This window comes from Crocodylus siamensis, chromosome 4 (genome assembly GCF_052110815.1).
Source record: "Crocodylus siamensis isolate JL-2025a chromosome 4, ASM5211081v1, whole genome shotgun sequence".
In the NCBI taxonomy this organism is placed as follows: domain Eukaryota; kingdom Metazoa; phylum Chordata; order Crocodylia; family Crocodylidae; genus Crocodylus; species Crocodylus siamensis.
This window is the reverse complement of record NC_143398.1, coordinates 161,162,325-161,185,168: the sequence shown is the minus strand read 5'-3', so window position 1 is coordinate 161,185,168 and position 22,844 is coordinate 161,162,325. Positions and strand designations below refer to the sequence as shown.

General features: G+C 52.7%; 1 protein-coding gene across 1 annotated transcript; it reads right to left on the bottom strand.

Annotated features, from left to right (window-relative positions):
- Positions 1-6,918: 6,918 nt before the first annotated feature.
- On the bottom strand, positions 6,919-20,028 carry CDK5RAP3 (CDK5 regulatory subunit associated protein 3). The gene is made up of 14 exons (XM_090044633.1): positions 19,951-20,028; positions 17,561-17,606; positions 16,702-16,833; positions 15,850-15,950; positions 15,319-15,367; positions 14,525-14,703; positions 13,642-13,778; positions 12,425-12,569; positions 11,511-11,639; positions 10,987-11,068; positions 10,270-10,358; positions 8,481-8,686; positions 7,821-7,992; positions 6,919-7,235 (listed from the first exon to the last, which is right to left on the bottom strand). The coding sequence occupies exons 1-14, from the start codon at positions 19,954-19,956 to the stop codon at positions 7,170-7,172; spliced, it is 1,539 nt and encodes a 512-aa protein (XP_089900759.1). The 5' UTR covers positions 19,957-20,028; the 3' UTR covers positions 6,919-7,169.
- Between the last annotated feature and the right edge of the window lie 2,816 nt (positions 20,029-22,844).

Genomic DNA, 22,844 nt, shown 5'->3' with positions numbered 1-22,844 from the left:
CTGGGTGGAAACAAAAGAGCCAACCATGTGTCATAAGCCCTCTGCCACCAAAAGCAAGTGGCAATTCTCCCCTACCTCAGGTAATAGTGGGATCCTGTGCTTTCAGAGCCAGAGGAACTGCATTCGGTCCCTATCTCTACAGGGGAAAGCTGAGTGGGTAGCACAGCAGGAGCTGCCACAAAAAGCAGCTTCCTCCATCCCCTCCCACAGCCTAAGGCAAAAGGCAGCAGAGCTGTCGGGGGAACGTCCTGCCTGCCAGAACAGGGATGGAGTGAAACCACTCAAATCAAGGCTATGGGGGCTATTTCTGTGGGATCAGCCTTGGGCAGGGCAATGAGAAGGTGCAGCTGAAAGAGGAAGTTTACTCTATCCCTGGTGAAAGAGCCAAGGCAGAGGGGCTGGGGGGGTCTTTTCTGCTCCTGATACTGGAGGAAGCAGGGGAGATGGGGGCCAGCTTGGCCCTTGGCACTGGACAAGGACAGGGCCAGCTCCTGTCATGAGGAAGAATGCAGCCTAGAGCCTGTTCCCATCACCTGAGGGAAAGTCCAGACACCTGCTATGGCCTCTCCTGCTTGGTGCGGGGCTTGCGCGCTGTCCAAAGGGTATTTATGAGTGTTTTAAGGAGGAGTGACAAGGGCTTTTAATATCTGTGACAGCTCTGTATGTTTTAATAGATCGGGGCGATGGGGGTGGAGGGGGGGGGGGCACGGCTGACGCTGGTCTGTCAGCCCTACTTTCTATTACAGTCCCCCCGATCGACAAAGTGACACAATAAAAGATGGGTCCTAATCCTTCCTCTTCCTCTTCACTTTGATGTACCGTCCATCAGTGCCGCTTGTCATCTCTCATTGCCTGGTAACTGCAGCTTGGCCACAGAGCACTGCCCACCCGCCATGCTTTCCAGGGCACCCTGCTGAGACGCCCAGGACCTCCGTGTGGTGGGAGGAGATGGGGATTTCCCTCCCATGCTCGTCATGAACTGCCAGGGGTCCAACCCCTGCTAGGGGACAGCATGGCTGCATTCCTTCAGTGTCTCATGACAGGGGATCTCCAGCAGCTGCCATTGCGGCAGAGGTGTCTTGAAATGGTGCCTCTGGTGGTGCAGAGGGACGGAGGGCCCTTCTGCATCCTCCTTCCCACCTGCATATCACTAATGTCCCTGTCCAACACTGTGTGTGAACCCTGGGCAAAGCATCTCCTTATCTATCTTGGGGCATAAGGAACCCCTGCTCCTGCTGGGACTCAGCATACCTGTAGCCTGGAGGGGCCAGGGGGATTCAACAAGTCTGCCTGGCAGACTCCAAGGGTAGCCAAAGCAGAAGGACAAGGTTGCAAGTTGCCTCCTTCTAACTGATCCTCAAACAGGTCATCCTCCATTTGAAGCCACAGGGATAGAGGCCTCTGCCATGCTGAGCTAAAGCAGAGAGGACCCTACCTGGCTCCTTGTTGCAGAGAACTTGCCAATGAAGGAAATGGTGCATGCTGCATGGGGCTGGGAGTCAGGACTCCTGGGCTCTAGGCCCAATTCTGCCATGTGAGCGGGCAAAGTTTAGTGCCTCAGTTACCGTGTCAGTGAAAAGGTGGGGTCTTCCCAGCATCTACAGTGGGTGGGGAGTGAAAATGAATTTGTGTCTGCCATGTGTTGGTGAGTCCAGCTTGCCTAGGAGATTTAAACACTGGCATGGAGATGTAGGTTCAATTACTGGCACAGCCAGAGGGTCCTTGGCAGACTCATTCAGGCCCCCAGCCGCCCAATCTGTGCTGGGGATGCTGCTATCACACAGAGCTTGTCTAGCCAGAGTGTGAGTTCCCTAAGGCAGAGACCATTTACATACAGCACATGGCATGACAGGGCCCTGATCCCAGGTCTGACTGCTGCCAGCATAATGCCCTTATTACTATGATGCCCCAGGGCCAGGACAGCAACAGGGCAAGACTGAATTTGCCCCAGCAGTGGGTAGAGAGGTGAGGGAGAGAAAGAGTATTTCCCCTCCTGCCCTGCCCTGCCCCCAGCCCAGCGACCCACTGCATCACCAGGCTCTGGGGCCACTTCCTGCTTCAGCATGGTGGGAGGGGGGAGCAAATATCCATGTGTCCATCACCATCCCATTCTCCTTGCACTGGTATGCATGATGGGGAGGGGAGGAGGGATTGGTGCATGTCATCCTCTGGCCAGGAAAGAGTTAAGGGCGCCGCTTAATTCATCCGTTAATCACAGTTAAGAGGAGTAATGAGAGTCTCCCCAAAGCCTGGGTGTTTCTCTGCAGATTAAGCAGCAATTTGCATAGCCCCTTTATTCATGTTCACCTTCTCCTGCAGTGGTGCCTCGTCCTTTCACACACAGCCAAGCGCAGCCTGCGGGCACATTTGACAAATGGCTGTGCCACGCGTGGGGTTCTTGGGGGGGGCTGGGGGGGGTGGAGGCAGCGTGCTGGGGGGGATAGGGCAGTTGGGCGACATTAATGGATCGCCAAGGTGGGAAATAGCCCAGAACTTTTTATTAGACACGGTGGTGAAGTTTAAATACGCCAACAATATTTATTTCCATGGGGAATGGAAAGAGACAGGGCTGGAGGGGGCAGACAGGCTGGGCTGGGCACAGGGACCCTGGCTGGGAGTGAAGGAACAGCAGCCAAAAGATGTCTGCCATGCTGAGCTGGAACACTAGGATGTCTGGGCCATCCCTGCCATGTTGAGCTGGCATGTCTCTGCTGTGCTGAGCTGGGGGAGAGTGGATGGGATATCTCTGCTATGCTGGGGGAGGACACCAGGGAGGCAGGGGCACCTCATTCATGCTAAGCTGGGGGACAAGAGTTAGGGCAACTCTGCCATGGCATTTGGGCACACGGACATCCCTGCTGTGCTGAGCTAGGGAAGAGGGGATGGAATATCTCTGACAAGCTAATCAAGGATGTTGGGGAGAGAGTTTTACTCTTGTGCTGGGCTAGGGCACCTGGGCAGGGATGGAGAGTTATCTGCCACACTGAGCTAAGTAGGGTACTGGGGACTCTCTGGCATGCTGGGATAGGCACCTCTGTCGTGCTGAGGTAGGACTTTGGGGAAGATGAGGATGCCTCTGCCTTGCTGGGCCAGGGCACTGGTGTTGGGGATACTTCCCTGCAGCTCCAGGAGATGGGCACATCTCTGCCATGCTGAACCAAGGAAGCAGCTGACAAGGGGGTTTCTGCCAAGCTAAGCTGGGGCACTAGGGTGCATAGGAGTTTCTCTGCCATGCAAGCCAAGGCACAAAGCACTTTTTAGTTGTTCTGCTAGGGGAAGAGCCCTCACCTGGGGAAGGGCCATGTGGGACCTCACCAGTCAGCCCTAGTTGAGACAGACAGGGACCCTGCGACCCCTCCCACCCTTCACTAGGGGACTGTCTGCCATACAAAGAGGATTTCTAGGGCTGCAGGGCATGGGGCCTCTTGGGAGACTGTTCAGCAGAGCATGCCTGCTGCATGGCAGCCCCAGCTGAGATGTATGTGAAGGCCAAAGCAGAAAGCAGGGGCTGGTACCCACAGGATCCCACCTGATTCAAAAACCAGACCCGAGATTGGCAAGAAAGGGGCTGGGCTTGTTCCACCCCAAGAAGCCTGCTTAACCCAGCTATACAAGGGGCCCAGGCCCTGCTGAGTCCATTTTGAGGTGAGGGAGGAAGGGGGCTGCAGACTCAGGAGGGCTTCGAGATTCACACAGGTGGACAAGTGGCATGTGAAGGAACCACTGTGGGCCCAGGCCAGCTCTAGCACTGGAAGGACTGGTGCAGTGACAGCAGCAGAGCAGAGACTGGTTTGATTCCAGACCTGGGAACAAGGTGGAGAAAGGACCTGACTGGGGAAGGGAGAAAATTAGGATAAGGTGCATGTGTGGCAGAGTAACTGCCAGGGGTAGGCTGCAGGAAATAGGTTTGTAGAGTGGACCTGTTGCTATTTATACAAGTGTTCAGGGGAACAGACAGTCCTACCTGTGATGCAACTTCATCAACACCAGGCCACAAGGTCCAAATCCAGACCAAAGCAGTAGTACCCCACTCTTTGTTTCTAGAGTCCAGGTCCAATTAAGACAGTTGTCTTCATCACCACAACTGCTCGCCTCCTGGCAGAGGCCATGGAGCAGAAGGGCTACAGAGACTGACTTCACCTCAGAAGGGTTTCCTCCAGGGCAATGGCTCAGGCAGTCCGAAGAAGGCTGGCTCCTACTGTGAACACATGGATGTCTCCAGGGCATTCCAACCACCACTGCCCTTCCCCGCCCCTCCAGTTTTAGATTTATACTGCAATGTGAGCTCCAAAAATTAAGTCACTCTTCTCAGTGCCTGCAGGGCAGAAAGGACATGCACTGGCAGCTGGGGACATGTACATAGAACAGGCTAGTCTCAGAGCTGTGATGGTTCCCAGGAGCCAATGCTTGTACCAGGCCAAGAACAACAGGGCCCTGCAATGAACATACAGCACTACACAAAATAAATGTGTGTGAAGAACAGAGGAGTCTTCCTGGGGCCCTGAGGGGCTCACATCAGTCAGTGTGGTCAAGCCTCACTGGCATGAGCAGAGCATAGGTGCAGCAGCAGGCACATAAGCTCCTGAAGTCAGTGAGCTATACCCATGCCACTGGACCTCTTGGAGCTAGTAGAGGTCCCTCAGAACAAGGGCTGACAGAGGAAGGCCCCAGGGACAGTGCCTGTCCTCACATAAGAGCATTACAGGTCAACATGTGAAGTCGAGGCAGCTCAGTGCCTGGCCCCACCAGCCAGGTGACAACCTGCACCCTGCCCAGCTGTAGAAAGGAGGCTGGCCATGGGACTGGGCCCAGGCAGAACCAAGGCTCTGCAATGGAAAACCGGAAGGCCTGGGTCACTGTGACTGTAGCATGACAGCTCACCAAGGGCCTCCTCCCCTGACTTCAGTGGGAAGCCTCCCTTTGGCTGCCACAGGCTTGGGAGCAGGCCCCTGGCATCACAGCATTAGCTAGGTGAAGTTCACAGGGATTTGAGGCCTCTGCACTGTGGGGAGAAGGGCAAAGATCCCTTTTCTGCTCAGGGCAGCCTATCTCCAACTGGAATCCCAGCACCAGGGGGAACAGCCCCTCACTGTTCTTCACAGGCCAGGATAAGACCCAAGGCTCAGGGATTTCTCAGCTGAGACTGCAGCAACAGGATTTATGCATTGCTCTGACCCTGGGGGAGTCCCAGGGCCATAGCTGACAGCTCCCTCAGTCTCCAGCTCCATAGCCTCAGATCCCTCCTGTTTCCAGCCACACCTCTCCCCCTGCCAGATGCACCTTGCCTCACCACTGGAATCTGAGCCTGGACACAAGCAAGCCAACATTTTCCTTCACTGTTCCCCCCAACCCTCTTCTTTTTTCCCCCACCCCTTGCCTGGCCTACCCTGGAATGCAATCACAGGAGGGACAGCCCTGTCCAGAACTCTCTGCTTGTCAGTTGTATCCCTTCTTGACCCCTTGGTTGTTCAGACCAGGAACGCTTAGGGACAGAGGTGGCTCTTCTTCTCTGCTTATACAGTGCCAAGCACATGGTGGGTCTTTCCCCAATCACCAAGAGGGCAGGGCAGGCCCTCCCCACCTCTGGGAGAACCCTGCATTAGCTGAAGGGGAGGTTGGGACGGGAGGTGGTTCTTTTGAAACCTTGGGTAGCATCCACTGCCCAAGTGAGAGGTGGGATCAATGACGAGCTGGAACCAATGGGCTGAGAGATGACAGAAGGCGGGACAGCAGACAAGACAGGAACCAATGACTTATGGCAAAGGGTGCAGTGACATCATGGGGAAGAAAGCAGACTGGGGCTGGGAGAGCAGGTGCTGGCTAGATGTGGCCCCACGGGGATGCCCTCAGCCAGCTGAAGTGCAGCCAGTGGCTGCAGGGCAGGGCCTTCCCAGCTTAGTGCAGGGTAGAAATGGGAGAAGGATGAGACTGGGATTCCTCTCCTGAGAGCAATGCAATGAGTGCGGGAGGCACCAATGATCCTTTCCCTCTCCCCGTCCCCCCAAAGGGGGCGAGGCTGAGGGGCTGGAGGGGTGACGCCGCTTGACATTAATTGATCGGAGCGGTTCCCAGTGCCTTATCTCTCTCCCCCTTCTCTTGTGGATAGCGTGTGTCCGCGGGGTCGGTGATTAATAGGGCCCATCACTCACTGTCCAGGACGGCTGAAAGGCAGCAGGGAGGGGGCGGCCCTCCCCACAACTGAGATAACAAGCAGCAGGAATAATGAGCGGTGTCACTCCACTTTTCATTTTGATGGAAAGTCATTACGGGAGTCAACGCCAGCGACAAAGAGCCATGAATCAACTGCTCTGCTATGAAATTAAAATCGAATCACCTTCCCCCCTCACCCCCCACCCCAAAAGCCTCCCTCAGAGCATGGCGAGGGAGGGGGCACCGCAGGGCCCGCAGCCAGGCGCAGACATGGCTCTGTGTCGCTGGTGGGTGCTCTGCCAACAGGGACATGGCAGGTTGGTGATGGGGGGAGGAGAATTTAGGAGCACTGGCCAGGCTACAAAGAGTACCACTCTGTTGGCTGATTTCATCCCCACCCCAGGCTAAAGGCCAGGTGGGTGCAGGAGGTCAGTGCTGGAAGCTGACTTGGTCAGTGGCAGGCAGGTAAGGGGTTGGAGAAGAAGGGTGGAGAAGAGAGGGATCTGTTACACCACAGTGCCCTGGTGTCAGGCCTGTATCACCTTCTGACCCCTTCCTGAAGCCCTGTGTGCTGAGCCAATTGCTACTGTGCAGGATGTGTTCCTAAGTGTCAGGGGAGCAATGTGCAGGACTCAGACAAGGAGGTGGACCTCCTTGCTCAGGCAGGGGCAGGGGACAGAATCCAGTGATGCATATGGAGGGTAAGTCTATCCCAGCAGAGTGAGGGACCCCAAAGCCTGGTTAGACAAAGTGATGTGCACCTCAAAATCAGGAGCCAGGGCAGGGGCTGAAGCAGGCTCCCCTGCTTTATTGAAGCAACCCCTTCCCACCTGCACGGAGCCACAGGAAGGCCACAAGCTGTAAAGCCCAGTGCCTAGAAACACCTGCTCATTAAAACGTGAGCAACAAACTGGCAAGTCCCAAGTGGCAGAGCACTGGGAAAATCTTATCTGTTCCAACTCCATGGGGTGACCCCTGTCCCAGCCACAGCATAGTAGCACTGGGCAGCAGAGGGGGCATCACAGGGACATGCCCATCAGATTCACAGGTCGCCCACTGTACCGTTTGGAAATGTCTGCTTCGATCTGAAAGACAAGAGTTACAGGGTTAAAGCCTGAAGGAGTTACTAAGAGAGAAGCAACATCCAGGGCATAGTCACAGGGGGCATCAGGATCCCACACAGGGCACAGGTGTTTAGGGAGAATGGTGCTTAGGTTTCAGGGGCTTGACTTAAGCCCTGTGCTCTGTGAGACAGACAGAACAGGTCCCATGCATCTGAGAGCTGATGCCGAGGCTGCCTAATACTGGGACATTGCATCCCATGTGGGTGGGAGCTTATGCAGTACTTCTAAATTGCTACCTGCTGCCAAGAAATAAGCCCTACCCAGTGGCTCCCAATCTCCACACCCAAAAGAATTATGTAGTGGGTGGTAACTGCCCAGGGATGCTCTCCAGAGCTCTGCTGTGGGACAGCTGTTGGGTGCAGCTAGACTCACTGTCAGCAACAAGTGCAACACACAGTGAGGTGCAGGGCTTGTGTCTCAGAACTGGTCTCAAGTCCTCCCCCAGGTCCTGTGAAGGGAGGCTGCTGGGTGGGTGAGAGCTGGCTCAGAGTCCCACACCACAGGAAGAGCACGTGTCCTGCAGAGAAGGCCCTTCCCACTTCTTACTAGTTTTTGCAGCTCCTTGGTTTTCTGTACAAGCAGGTCGAGCCTGGGCTCCAAGGCACCCTGCTCCGCCAGCGCCTCCTCCCTCTTCTGCACCATGAATTCCTTCTTCAGCACGAGCAAGTCTGCCTGCTTCAGCTTCTGCCACAGGAGATCGCTCACACGGTCCACGTACCTGCCAGCCAGACCCACATGCCATGAACAGAGATCGGTCTGTCAATCCCACCCGAGAGCATCGGTCTTATTCCCACCCCCTATCATCTCAGTCCAGACACCCCAGCTCATACCAGTGTGCTGGCTCTGGTATGGCAGCCCAGCCTGAACAGTGGAGGAGGGGGTAGTGCAGTTCACTACTCATTATGATGTTCACAGTTCAAGTCTGGGTGTCCCCTTCAGGGATAGCCAGGGAGACTCCATTATGGGAAGGTTTCAAGGGCAGGTTAGACAAATACTTGGCAGGGATAGTCCTGCCTTTGGCAGAGAGTAGGACTAGACCATCACCTGAGGGCCCTTCTAGCCCTGTTTGGTACACTTCAATACCTTCTATCACCCAGGGGCCAGTGTGCCCCCTGTTCCCCCCCCACCCTGTCTGAGCATGGGGATCTCTTCTCTATCCCAAAGGAATGCCCAGAGGTCTCCCAGCAGGGCCCCTGGCCCACAGACCTTGGGGAGGCGAGGATCATGAATAGGTGCTGCATCCGTAGGTTGGTCAGCCGCCCAATCAGGTCCTGGATGACTGACAGACTGTCTGCCACCTTCTCCCTAGTCTGGCCCTGCAGGATAGGTGGAGCCAACTGGAACTGACTCACAGATAGAACATCAGCCTCTTCACTCATTTCCACAATGCGCTGGGATAGAAAAGTCTCCAGCTGGGGAGGGAAGGAGAGACAGTGAGTGGGGAGCAAGCCTGGGTACCTAGCCATAACAAGGGAACTTTACATCCCCTTGAGGCCACCAAATTCTGCAGGCAAAGGAGAGATTTAAAGGGCCAAGAATGCTCCTTCCCTACCTTAAGTTCCTGCAGCCCTTGCTAGAAGGTTCTGTGTTTTCAGAACTAAAAAGTCAGTGGACACAGGCTCTGCAGCACCCCAGCACAAGCCTGTTCCCTACTCATGGGGTGCAGTCTAGGAACAGACTTTTATGTTATTGGGCTAGAAGCCTGGTAAAGGAAACCTCATGAACATCATGGACCTAGAGAGGAGAAGACTGAGGCGGAGTTTGATAACAGTCTTCAAATACCTGAAGAGCAGTGGAGATGGAGATGGGTTTTTTCTGAGGCCAGAGGTGCTGTGGAACCCTGGGGTGCCTTGAGACCATTTCAAAAGGGCTGTGGAGTGCCACACAATGTTAGCACTTTTTGGTGTGCAAACATGATTTACATGGTAAACCCAGAGATTTCAAATAGGAATCCATAATGGCAAACACACTCTTCCCAGCTGTGAGCTTTCTGAATTATTTGCAATAAAAGAATTGTTCTATTATTTTTCTATAGTAAAAAAAAAAAGTGAAAACAAAGAGCTGGCATCTTCCAAAGGCTGCTTTGAGTATATCCAAGAGTGCCTTGAGTCTAAAAGGTTTGAGAATCATTGCCATAGGGGACAATGCTAAGAGCAACGGCCTCAAGCTTTGGCAGAGGAACTTTAAGTTGGACTTCACGAGGAACTGTTTGACTACGAGCATGGTCAAACATTGAAACAGGCTACTGTTGGAGAAGCTGGATGGAGAAGTTGTGGAATCTCCATCCCTGGAAATTTTCAGAAGCAGGTTAGACAGATAGTTGTCTGGGATGGTTTAGTCAGGGATGATCAGGGCTGATCCCGCCTTGAGCAGGGGGCTGGACTAGATGACTGTGTGAAATTCCTTCCAGCCCTACTTTCCTATGATCCTATGGACTCCCAGAGCATTGGGAACTTCAGGCTCTTGGGATCTGACTGTGCTGGGCAGCTGCGGGGCAAGTCATCCCCACCTTGTGTTCAGGTGTAATGGGGAAGGGAAGCTGGATAAGGAATGGCCTGGGGCCCAAGCCCATCCCTGGGAGATGTGCAAACTGGCAGCCCACCTGCATCTGTAAGGGACCATTCAGCTGTACTGGTATGGAACAGCTGAGACTCCTGAAAAAGCATCACAGCCTACCTAGGTGTCAGCCCTGGGTGGGGGAGCATCTGGGACAATGGGTTTAGACTGGTAGGCAAATGATTTATATCCAGGTCTCTTATTAAAACTTTTCAGAGCTCCAGACACTCAACCAAATGCCCTTAGCAGTGCAGTCACCTCCTTTTATTCTTGAGCATTTTTGGAAAGAGTGGAAGAAAAGGTGGAAGAGATGGGGCTAATGGTCAGAACAGGGGGACAGGTCTGGAAGCCAGGACTCGTGAGTTCCCTCATAGGCATACTGATCTTTAGGGTCTTCTCAGGCGAGGACTAGGGGAAAAGATTGACCCAGGGCAGGTACCTCCATAAGCTCATCGATAACCTGGCTCCGGGTCTCAGGGTTCTCCAGGAGGGTCAGAGCATCAGGGCCTCGGGCAACTCCCTCTGACACTGAATAGGAAAAGCACATGGGGAAAGCAGGGGTGAGTGACAGAGCAATGGAGACTCTGCTGGACTGTATGAGGGCTGGCAGGGCACTCCATGGAACTGCATGCCCAGGATTTAGAGCTGCTTACCCAGACCTTTGCAGTCAGTAAGCAAAGTGCCTGATAAGCCCAGTATTAAGCCTATCTGCCCTGCAGGGAACCCCATGGGAAGTGCTCACCATGTGAGCACTCTCCCCCCATGCCAGGCTGGCACAAAGTCCCCCTAAGCATTCCAAGCTACAAAGTTACAGCCCAGGGCACCCTCTAGTGGTCACACTCGCTCCATTCCCTGCTGTTTGGATCCACTTGTTTCAGCCCAAATTCAGTCCAGGTGCCTAAGGGGCCATCTTTCCATCCCTGCTGGTATCCCTTACCTCCTGAATTTTGTACCAGCCAGAATCCTGATGGTCCAGTTTATTTGAGACCCTTGGTTCATATAGGCCAGCCCTTTTGGGAAAAACCCTCTTGCCAACTATGCTCCTCTGTCATTTCAGCTGCCAGGGGGAGTGTCCACAGGGCCATGAGCAGCTCAGATTAGTGCTTGGGAGGAAGAAAGTCAAGCCTGCCATATCCTGCTGCTGTAAGGACCTTACCCTGGGTCCCAGTCTCCAGCACTGTGATCTGCATCGTCTTGCTATCCCCACTGCCCCAGTCGATCCCATCGCCAACAGCTCCCTGCAACAAGATAAAACCAGTCTCCTGTGAGAATGGGTGTGGAGCCCTAGGAAGGGGAAGGCCTACCCCAAAGGATGCTGGGAAGTAGCACCCAATGCTGGCTTGGCCTTGACAGAGGAGTTGCCAAGATGCCAACCAGAACACCCACCTCCCACAGGGTGCGCTTCCCTCAGTGGATCCACTGGCCCATCCAACACAGGGCTACCTTTACCTTATAGAGGGGAAACTGAGGCCCAGAGCAGGTAGTGACCCAGAAAGGTAGTAGCAGAGCTTGGAACAAGACACAAGTCTACTCAGTCCCAATCCAGATCTCTAACCATGAGGTTTCCTGGCCTCCCCCAGGTGGCCCAGACATGATGAAGCAGGGCTACAGCCCATGCTGCTAGTTAATGGCCTGGCAGGGTGCCTCGGCAAGGGGAAGGCACATCAGGCCTCCACTCACCTGGGGGGCAGGCTCCAATGAGATGCCCCAGTCAATCTCCTCAACCTGCGCTCCATCTTCAATGGAGATGCCATAATCAGCTGCATCCAGAACTGGCACCGACTCCACTGCAAAGTCTCCCCAGTCAATCTGCAAGAAGACCAAGACACCCCTGAAGTCATGAGCTGTCCCTGATACCAGGTACCTGGACAGCACTGCCTCCACCTCCTTTGACCTATTGATAAGACAGCTCCAGAATAAGCTGCTCTCTGCCCCATGACTCTAGCATAGGGGCGATGTCCTCTATTTGTTCTAGGCTTCAACTACTTCCTGTCATCTCTGGAAGTGATTTGGGAATTCTAGAGAAGGATGTTCACTGGCATCTTGGGGAACACAGAAAGGAAGAGGAATGCACATGCACACATACCTGAAGGATCTCACAATGCTCATTCAAATAAAAGGATTCCTTCCTCCACCACAGACAGGCAGCCACCTTAGGTCACAGACAGCACTCTGTGGAGCATGGAGGAGACAGCACATCCTGGTCCAGGACTCAGGCCAAAGCCTCTCTGAGGCCCATACTGGGCAGAGAGGACTTACTATTCTCTGGTCTCTGATACACTCTCTACCCAGGCAAGAGCCAGGGATGAGTCAGCCTTGCTGAGAATTGAACTCAGAAGTCTCAGTGTTTCCAAGCTGATGGTCCTTGGACCATCCTTTCCAGTCAGTGGGAACAATTAGAGTTTGGAACCTCAGCTTTGAGTGGGTGGAGTCTGAGGGGGTTCACTATCTCTGCCTGTGGGTATGACATGCCCCCCTGCACTCTGATCCTCTAACTAAAGGGGCTCATGTGGCACTGAGGCATGGGAACCCTCTGCTTAGCTACCTCCCTTAGCCCTGAGTGAATGTTATTTGAGTCCACCCTGAGAACGTACCGCCTCCTCGTCCTGCTGCTCCGACACCGCCTCCACATGTGGGCGCTCCACAGTGGTGGGCTTGACTCCCTTCCTCCACTCATAGATGGTTGTGTCCCCATGCTCCTGCACGTGTCTCAACATGGGCACCACCTGCTCTGTGGAGCTGGAATGCACAGGACAGCATCACCACCAGGGTACAGGGGTTCGCACAAACCTGCATCCCAATCTGTACGCAAGCGTGCACACACACACACACAGATTTTGTTCTGGCTTATGCATCAGTGGCAACACAGGTGACACATAAGCGCTACCAGTGGGGGGGGGGCACAACTCCACACTGCCACCATAGTGGGGGAACACAACTCTGTGTTGCTACTGCCGCCCCCACTACTGCTGGGCTGCAGCACTTCACCCTGTCATTGGTGCAGAAATTGTATCACCACCCCAACTCCCACCACTGTTGTGCCCTGGTTCCAGCCCTGGTACCCCATGCCCTGCTATCAGCATAGAAATTCGGAGGGGGAGAGGGGGCATGTGCCCCTCTATGCCCCACCAATGAATGGCAAGTTCTTCAACTCTGTCCTTACTGGGGAACTCCCTTGACACCACAAAGACCCCACACGGACCTGCGGATGCAGGCAGCACTAACGAAACAGCCTTGCTCCAATCAGTGGTAAGTGGAGGTGGCTGCCACAGAGGAAGGAAACACAGGTTCCTGGGATAGACTTTGAAGTGACCTTTGTTGCTGCAACTTTACTTGAATTTAGACCAGCCAACTGCTCTCTCTCCCCTACTGGGGAAAACTCAGAGACTGTCTCTTAGGCTGAGGGTTTAGCAAACCAAGAAGCTTGTCCCTGCTGCGAAGGAGATGGTCCCAGCCTAGACTGGGGATACTTAAAGATGCTCCCAAGCAGTGAGGAAACCTGCAAGGCTGCCAGAACAAAGCACTCCAGGGGCATGTTCCCAGGTAACCAAGCAACTAATGAAGGGTGAAACTAGAGCTTGAGGGCAGCAGGGACTAAAGTTTCAGAATTTATTGGCAGGGCTTGGGCACACAGCAAGGGGTGCTGACCACCGTAGCTTACTGCCACTTCAAGTGCCTTGTCATAGGACTTCCTGTCACAAGGCTCCAGGGGACTTGGCTCCTTTAATGCCCCTCCTGCCTCAGATGGAAGCACAGGAAGAAGAAAAAAAGGATCAGTCTTCAGTTTCCCTCCACACACATGGCTGGTTACCTCTCGCACACAAACTGCACACAGGCCTGGTACAGCTCGATGGCTTCTGAGAGCACCTTGGCCCCAGCCCCAATTTCTGCCAGCTGTGATGGCAGGTCCTTCACCAAGGCCAGAAGCTCCCGGTGCACATTATTCCCCTGCAGAGCAAGAATGAGTATTAGAACAGATACTAGGTGACCCACAGCAGCGTCTCACTAGCTAAGCACAGCCCTCAATGGAAAGCAGCCAACACAGCCAGGTGGATGGGACAGACTCTTGTTCCCCGAGATCAGTGTCACAGCAGAGATCATGGGCTAAGAGAAGGGCTCCTGTGAAAACACAGCGTGGTATACGGGCAGAAGACTGCTGGACACAGAGGGAAAGCTGAAGTGGGACAGCCAGGGACAACCCCAGGTATATTAGAACTCGCAGGATCATGCAAGGACCACCACCTCAAAGCATCACACAATGGAACTGAGGCTGATGAAATGGATCCAATAGATCTGGAGGGATTCATCAGTGGAAACCTGTGCTGACCCACAGGCACAAATATGGCACCAGCTGCGGGCAACCAGTCAATCCAGGGCTGGGAGACCTAGGACTGTATATGCAATGCTGGGTGGTGTTCAGTGCCAGGGGGTGTTGCTTTCCAGGGAGGGCCTGGGGGAAGGGTCTCAAGAGGGGAGCAGTGCTCTCAGGAGAAGTGGAGGAGACTGGAGCTCTTTGGGAAAGGAGAGACCCAATGGAGTGCTCAGCCCCTGGGGCTGTTATGACTCCTGTCCAGGAGGATGCTAGGAGACACATGAGAGGGATGGACAGCTTGCTCAGCTCTCAGAAGGGTGTGGGGCAGGTCTACCCACAGCCTGGCCATGTTCCAGGAACAGGAGGGTGGCGAGGGACTCACAGTAATGCCGTACTGTTTGCAGGAGGTGTAGAAGCGTTCCCTCATCTCAGCAGCCCCCAGCTGGCACTCTTCCTCCTTGCGGCTATACTCCTGTTGCAGCTGCTGGCACTTGCTGATCTGCTTCTTCAGGGATGGGATCTCGTAGCTGACGTTGCGCACAAGGAGGCTAGCGAGCTCTGCTGCACAGGGGCAGAAGTCACAAGAGGAGAAATCTGAGGTACTGACCAGGCCCATCCTCAAGGTCACATTGATCAACAAGCCCACGATCAAAGAGGCCGACCTGCAGCCCTGCGAGCCAATCCCAGGTCTACTCACTATGATCTCTGTGTCGTCTCTACTGGGTCTGACCCCATTCCCCCATGTCTGTTAAGTCAGATTTATGCCAGTGCTGGATCGCTGAACAGGGAGCCTGAAGCTTCTATACCAGTAGAGGCAGAGTGCTTACATCATTGTTGTCAGGCTCTTCCTCATCCTGCCTTGCCCACACCCCTTAGCTCCATACACAATAATAGTGAAGATAGCTGTTGTGTTTACCCCTGGCAGCACTGGATGAAGGGTATTGTCTACATACAGGACACTAAGGGAGCTGAACAGGAGACATAGGCTCTGCTAATAATCTGGGAACAGGCACATACCATGTAAGGTGCTACCAGCTGGGAACCCAGCCAGCCTAATACCAGCAAATGCAGCTTGACCCAAGAGCTCTCTAGTCCAACAGCAGGGAGGCCCTTGGGGAAGACAAGTTCCTGCACATTTCCAAGATGCCCGAGTGTCCCCATGCTACAGGGCCTTACCTAGGTAGGCGTTTTCCTTCTCATACAGAGACACGACCTCCTGCCAGTCCTGGAAAGGAGAACAAGGGGTTGAGAGCATACAAGATGCAGCCAGAAGAGCAAGAAACCTTATGCCGTGCAGTTTGAGAACCAAGGAATGAGCATAGGCTTATCACACTGGTGCACCTGGGGACTGGGAGTTCAGGGATGCAGAAAGGTGCCCAGAGCTACAAGGTTAAGAGCAGTGCCAGCTCTCTGCCATGCCCACATCTCTGCAGTGCGGCTCACAGTCACTCTGACGAAGCAGTGGTCTGTGTAACATGGACCCCGGGAGTGGAGAATAGCTCATTTGCACAGGTGCTGCTGGAAAGCAACAGCTTCTATTCACTCTTGGTTCAAGCTACATTTGAACCAGCAGCCTAGAGGTGAAAGGCTTCCTGCCCCCACCCCCATCTGCTTTGAAAGGGAAACATGGCATTAAATTCCAGGATCAGTCTGAGCATTCAGGGCTCTCTGGTCTCTGCCTCTGGTGTTGCCTTTGTTCTCTCTCACCTTCATGCGCTGGGAAGAGTAGCGGCCAAAGATATTTTTAGTGGAGGCTTCTGTCCCTTTAAGAATGTCCACAATCCTCAGGCAGTGGAAGTAGTGAATATCTGCAATTGGAGAGGGCACCAATGTTACTACCAGGGCTGTGGGTGGTGCATTATCAGCTGCTCAGGGCCAAGGCAGGGGCCACCCTGGGCCTCTTGTGCCACTGGACATGAGTTGGTGGGTTTCTCTGACCCCTTTAATAAAGGAGACTTTTAATAACTAATGCTCTTGGGGGTTAGACAACTCTAGTGCAAGGGTGTCAAACTCAGCTGAACCCCTGCCCAGCCATATCTGGATTGCATGGAGCCTTGTGGGCCATATTTAGACCTGACCACAGCAAACGGATAAATAGTGGCAGTGTGTTGGAATGGAGGTTAATACAGTGATTGTTCACCCACCAGATGCTGACACAGGTTCCCAGTGGGGCTCTGTACCTGATAATTTAGTGGTAGGTCCACCCCAGCTTGACCCCATCCCTCCAGGACCCACATAGGGCAAGTGAAATGGCCTTGCAGGCAATATTTTTGATAGACCTGCTCTAGTGATTTAAATCTACTGCAAAAGCTTATTGGATGGAAAATGTTGCTAGGTCTGGCAGGGAACACACAAGCCCCCTGCTTTTTGGATGGCAGACTCACCAGCAATGCTCATGCTACAGCAATCATGGTAGCCAACTGCCTAGTGGAGCCATGACTAAGTGATGCCCAGAGGCTGAGTGAGCTCTAGGCACCTATTATAGGCAAAGAAGCCATATATTTATACAGTCAGGCACCCATGGCACTCTCCCCTTTTCCTTCCAAGAGTCCCACTCACAGGATCCCGAGAGAAGCTGCTTTATCTCCTCGCTCTCGGGCATGTCTTGGATGGCCGTGTTGATCTTCTCGCGGATGTGCAGCACGTGGGTCTGCCATTTTAGACTGCAGTGTCTCCTGTCTACCAGCCAGTCTGCAGCAGGAGGAAGTCAGAGGAAGGCCACCACTGAGACCTGAGGTGGGGCTAGATGTTTTTCCAGGCTTGAATTGGGAGACTGCCAGTGGGACAGGGAATCCCTCATCTAACCTCTCACTAGACAGCTACATACCAGATGGGCAGCAAGCAGATGCTATTCCAACCAGCTAAGATCTGTCTGTTCTCACTGCAATTGAATGACTTTCAGATGGCTGATTCTGAGTGCCTCCCTTGTTGGCCATCTCAGAAGGAGGACTGGGAAAGCCAAGGAGCAGGAACTGCACCCCATCCCCCCCATAGCAAGGAGAAATCATGTTTGTGGAGGAGAGACTCCCTCTGCTGCTGCCCATACTGGGCCTTTCCTTGGACTGTCAAACTAGCACTACACACAAATCCCAACAACACTGATCTACACCAAGCCAGCACCACTGAGGGCAACTCAGCCCCATTTCTGTCTGGATTAACCATGACAGAGGAAATGAGGACACACTCCCAGTATGCAAAGAGCATTAGCTTCAAGGTGGAAGGACCCTCATGCATGTGTTAATGGCATGGGCTCTGGATCTGAGTGTAGAGAGAGATGGCTAGCCATGCTGATCTGAAGTCACGCAGAAGGCAGCTCATGGTAGCACCTCAGAGACTAGGAAACACTCACTCATAGTGCAAGTGAATGTGCCAGAATTCCTCCCTCCCACCCTCTCCAGTGTGAAAGAGAGATCAGTACCTAGGAGCTTGCTAGTCTGGATGTCAATTGGCAGATTCTGATAGTCCTGTGGAAGAGACACGCATCGTAAGAAACATGTTGAGTCTGTTGGAGGTATAAAACCCTGATAAATAAAACCAGAGTCAACCCATCACCCTCTCCAGCCTGCCCCACAGACATTCTACCAACCCCCAGCAGTTCCTGTTCCAAGCTCAAGTGTCTGATTTTGGCACTTTCCTTGCTACCTCTGCTCCTACTGAATGAGGCAGTCCCCACAAGGGGGTTTTAGTTCCTAATGGAGGGAAAAGGTCTACTCTATTGAGTGCTGATCTGATGACAAGGTTCTTATTTCCTGGACAAATTGAGGATGATTAGGGACAAAAAAGCACATTAGGAAACTGAAGCCCAAAACAGAAGATTGGCTTGCAAAGACAGCAAATAAGTGGCAACAGCTAGGAACAGAAACTCACTCTCTCGTCTCTAGATTTTAATGATTAGATCCAGCTTTTTCTATCCTGAATATGGGGTGGGGGCTGGTTGGCAGCAGAGGGAGCAACAGAGAATAGGAAAGTTGATACAGAATCAAATTAATTCCTGCATTTCCTTTTGTCAAATGCAGATTGATTTAAGCACTGTGTACCCAGTGGTCTGTAGGTTATCATGGAAAATGGTGAGCATAATCAGTCTATATTTTGACTACACTAATTAACCAAGTTTGAATTCATATTTGTCTGGATGTAAAAAGTCAGCAGCAGGAAAAGCAAAGAGATTTCCACCTGTCCTACAAGGATGGTGACCAAGAATGAGGTGCACAGGGAACTGACCTGAACAAGGAAACAAGGCACTGCTACAAAAGCTCAGAAAGTTCTAAACAAAATAAAGCTCTGGAGACTACAAGTGAAACCCACAGCCTAGGTTCAGCTGTCACAAATGCAGCACCAGCCTTAACCTATTGAGTAATAGTATTCAGCATTTAAGTTTCACTTCTTCAAAAGGGCAACACAGAAAGAGAATAGCAGTTATTATTTACTGCGTCTCATGCTACGAGAACTAAGGGTCATAAAATAAAACTAGTAGGTAAAGAGTTTAAAACTAACAAAAGAAAGTTATTTTTCATTCAGCATGTAATTCCAATGTGGAACTCATTGCCACCAGATGACATGGTGACTGATAATTTAGCCAGATTCAAAAAGGGATTGAACAAATTATTGGAGGAGAGGTGCATCAGTAGCTATTGAGCACAAGAGTTAGGGGAACAGCCTCTGAATCACAGCATCATAGACCCGAAATGCTGGAGACTGCAAGTGTGAGCACAACAGTAGGAAAAACCCTGGTCATACCCTACTTTATCTCCCTTGCAGCAGCCACTCTCTGCCACTGTACAAGGCAGGCAGGGGCGGATCCATTCGGGGGGGGGGGCACAGGTGCACTTGCACCTTCCTTTGAGTCTGGCAGCAGCCCCATTTCAAGTCCAGCAGTGCTGAAGGAGTCAACTGATGTCAAGGCTCATTCTAACTTACCGGATCCCTTCTGAACTCTTCATTCCAGATGTTTTAATAACTCGCTCTCTTTTTTAATGGTCTTGATGTTTCAGTAATCAAGCTAATTGTTTGTCTGCAATTCCTCTGTCTGTTAGCTGCTCCTGGTAACAAAGCTCCCATTTCACAGCCCCACAGACTGTTTTCAACTCATCCCAAATGAAGTTATTTTTATTTTTGCCTCAATCTTAAACTAAAGAATACATCCCAAGGCCCCTAGCACAGCAGTAAGACTTCAGGGCTTAGGTAGTGTGAGCGCTAAGGCACATGGCTGGCAGCGCAAAGGTTGCAAGTGTGAGGCCATGACAAAAGTGCTCAAGGCACAGCCCTGTCAGATTCCAATGAATTCTGCTAAATATCTAAACTGCCACGAGGACACAGGAAAGCTTCAAGTTTATTCTGAACCCATGAAAAATGTGTTCTATGACAGGGCCTCTGCACCATCTGCACCCCACCTTTTCAAAGTCTCAGCTCTGCCCACGGACACAGGCCTATGTGATGCACCATGGGGAATGCAGGCCAATGTCCACCAAGGAATATTATAAGCCATCCTTAACGCAGGAGGCTAATGGCACAGCAACCGGGTACTGGGGACAGCTCAGAAAGAAAACACGGGCGAAAGCGAGGGTTGAAGGCGGATAACGAGCGCTCCCGGGGGCCCCTTGGGCGCTGGACACTGAGCGAGGCGGAGCAGGGCCTGACCCAGAGCGGCAGGGCTCCTGCGACAGGCTCGGGAGGCGCTTGGGAGACCAGAGCAGCTCCCTCCCGCTTGCCCCGCGACGGGAGGGGGACCAGGGAAGAACGCGGCCTGAGCACGGCCCGGGAAGAGCGCCTCTCCCACCCCAGGCAGGCAGGGAAGGCGCCCAGGCCCACCTGCATAACCTCCGCCGAGCACCCACACTTCCGCCTCCCACGCAGCGCTTCCGTTCTACCCCGGAAACATAACCTCAACTCGCCCCGCCCTTCCCCTGCCGCGCAGGGCCAATCGTCGCACAGCTCAGCGGAAGAGCGCCGCCAGTCAGAACGCATTGACTGAGGAGGAGCGCGGGGGTGGAAAATGGGACACTTCAGTCCCTCACCCAATCGCACGCACTAGAAGGGCAACGTGAGACGGCCCCGATTGGCTGGGCCGGAGGGAGGGCTCCGACCAAGGCGAATGCGGCTGGGAGGGGAGCGCGGTGCCAGCTTGTGGCAGACAGGTGGCGATAGAGAGCGTAGTGTCAGGCACCCAGTAGTTCTTTACGCATGCGCAGTTTGGCCCAGCAGCATAGTTGTCCTGGAATAGGGCCAGGAGGGCTCTGGGATGGGACCTGCAATGATGCTGTGTTGCCTCTACCCTGCCTGCCAGGCACTGGCACTTCTTGCCTGGCACTGCTCGCTGGGTAGGGCCAGGGCACTGAAGCCAAGCACCAGCACTGTCACAGGGCACACTGAATGCCCCCACTGCCTGCTGTTCTGCTCCCCTCTTCCTCCACAGGACAAGGCACCAGCAGCATCCCCAGCCACCGCTGCTTCCCCATCACACTGCCGCACACCCTGCAGCTCCCTCTGCTGTGACCTGGACCCCTGCCTGTGTTCATTGCCTCTGCTAGTTTCCAAGGTCAGGGCCTGGGAAGGCATCTAGTCCAAGTGCATCCTTAGCTGGGAGTGGTGCGAAGTGTGTCCTTGCAACTGGGTTTCTGATGGGAAACAGGGCTTAGAGCGGTGACACGTCTGGTTGAAAGAATGAGCCTTCTGGAAGCCCAGATACTTCTTTTTGGCTAGAAATAGGAAGCCGAAAGTGTGGCTTCCACTGTGCCCTGTGGGAGCCTTAATTGGTCACCTCCTGGCCCCATGTTCTTCACCATCCACAGGAGCCCTCTCTTCTGAGTGCCCTAAACTGCATCTCTCATGATGCATTGCAGCTAAGACCCCTCCTCCCCCTCTTGGGTTTCTGGTGCATTAAGGGAAGTTCAAGAGCCAGGCCAACAGAGGAGAATGGGGGCATGGCATTCCTGAACTGCACTTCCCTTGATATCCAGTGGGAGCATTTCCATTTCAGTTTTCAGTCAAAAACATTCCAATATAATTTTTGGGGAGCCCAAATATGACATTTTCCATGGAAATCCTCCCCTCTTCTCTTATGGATGTCCTCAAGAACCAGGTAGCCAGCCTGCTCCTTGTTTTCATCTAGCTGCCTCTTCTAGGAGTGGTCATAAGATATGACCTTGGTGCAGCTCCTATAAGAGCTGTTACCTGGCAGGTTGCCATCTGCGTGCTATATGGTTACAGTGCGGGAAATATGTTGGTCTTGACCTTTTTCCTTCTTTCTGTTCTACACAAGCAAATACACAGGGTTAATGCAGGGAAACATTATTTCCTTGTCTGTGTTTTTTTAAGACTGCCTTTAAATCTACTGGAAATCCCAAATGCTCTGGGCTACTTTCTTACAAGAAAAAAAAAAAAAGGCTGGGGATTAATCTGCACTAGTCTGTGGCCAGCATAGAAACAACATGAAGCCATTTGTTGACAAGTACAGAGCAAGGGTTTGGAAGACACAGGGTGGGTTTTTGTCATTTTAATGAGCATTAGCCTATTTTAATGTACATTAAGAGTCACTTAAAACTGTGCTCTTTAGCTAATGCACATTAAAACAGGCTAATGTGCATTTTCCTAGTACCTCATAATGGAGGGCACTTTTACATGTGCTGTGGGGGTGGGAGGGAGTCGCTTTAATTAAAGTGCTGTCACGTCTTCTGTATGATCATCCCTGTGCTTGAAAATGGCGGCAGGGGTGCTTGAACTAAAGCTTGTTCAGTGAACTTTAGTTCAAGCGCCCCTGCCACCATTTTTAAGCACAGGGTCTGATACACAAGACGCAGGAGGCTGCTGGAGCACAGCAATTGCCATGCTCCTGTAGACTTGATTAAGTGAGCCTGCTCTGATGTGCTGGAGCACACTGGAGCAGCCTCCACACTCGTGTATAGGCACCTGAAGGTACTAGATTTAATGTGCATTAACAAAAGCATGTTAATTCATGTGTAAAGTGCCCACAGGGTGTCAGAGGTAGAAGATTGTTTTCTTTCAAATGGTTCCTACTGGCCAGTGAGTCTGAATGTCCATAGGGATGGGAAAAGAAAGCTTCATACCTCAAATGTGATGAAGGAACAGGCTGATGGGTGAAGATCAATGAAGGATAGAACCTGAGTTAGTGAAGTTCTATCTTAGGAAGGACTGCCTGGGAACAACGTCCAGGCTCTGGGATTGGCATGGGGACAAAAAGCTTTTGTTGCTAGTCCAAATCTACCTTAGTCAATAGTAACCTACAGTTGTTATCTGTCTGCTGATGTACGCAAAATAAATTGGGTGGGTTTCAGACCAGTTTCTAGTAAACAGATGGGCCTTGCTACACTGGACACTTACCAAGTGTTTTATGTAGGTCGTAGTACACATTACCAAAAGTTAGAACGTGTGCTGAGTAGTCGCACAGTAATGCTCACTGTGATCTTCTACCCCATATGCTTCATAGGCAACTCTGGCAAGCTGGGTCTCTGCTGCTGGTGGTGGGTGGACAGAGGTATAAGGAGCTGAGCCCAGAAGAGCGTGCCACCCTTGCTGCTGGATCCTGGTGGTGCTCCAGTATTGAAGCTGGTTTGAGACTCTGGTATGGTCCCTGGGTTGAGACCCACAATCAGCTGATCATTGGTTTCAGCCCTATGGCTGCACTGGGAGCTGGTTTGAGTCAATCAGCAGATAGTGGGTTCCTCAGGACCATAAGTTGCTCATAT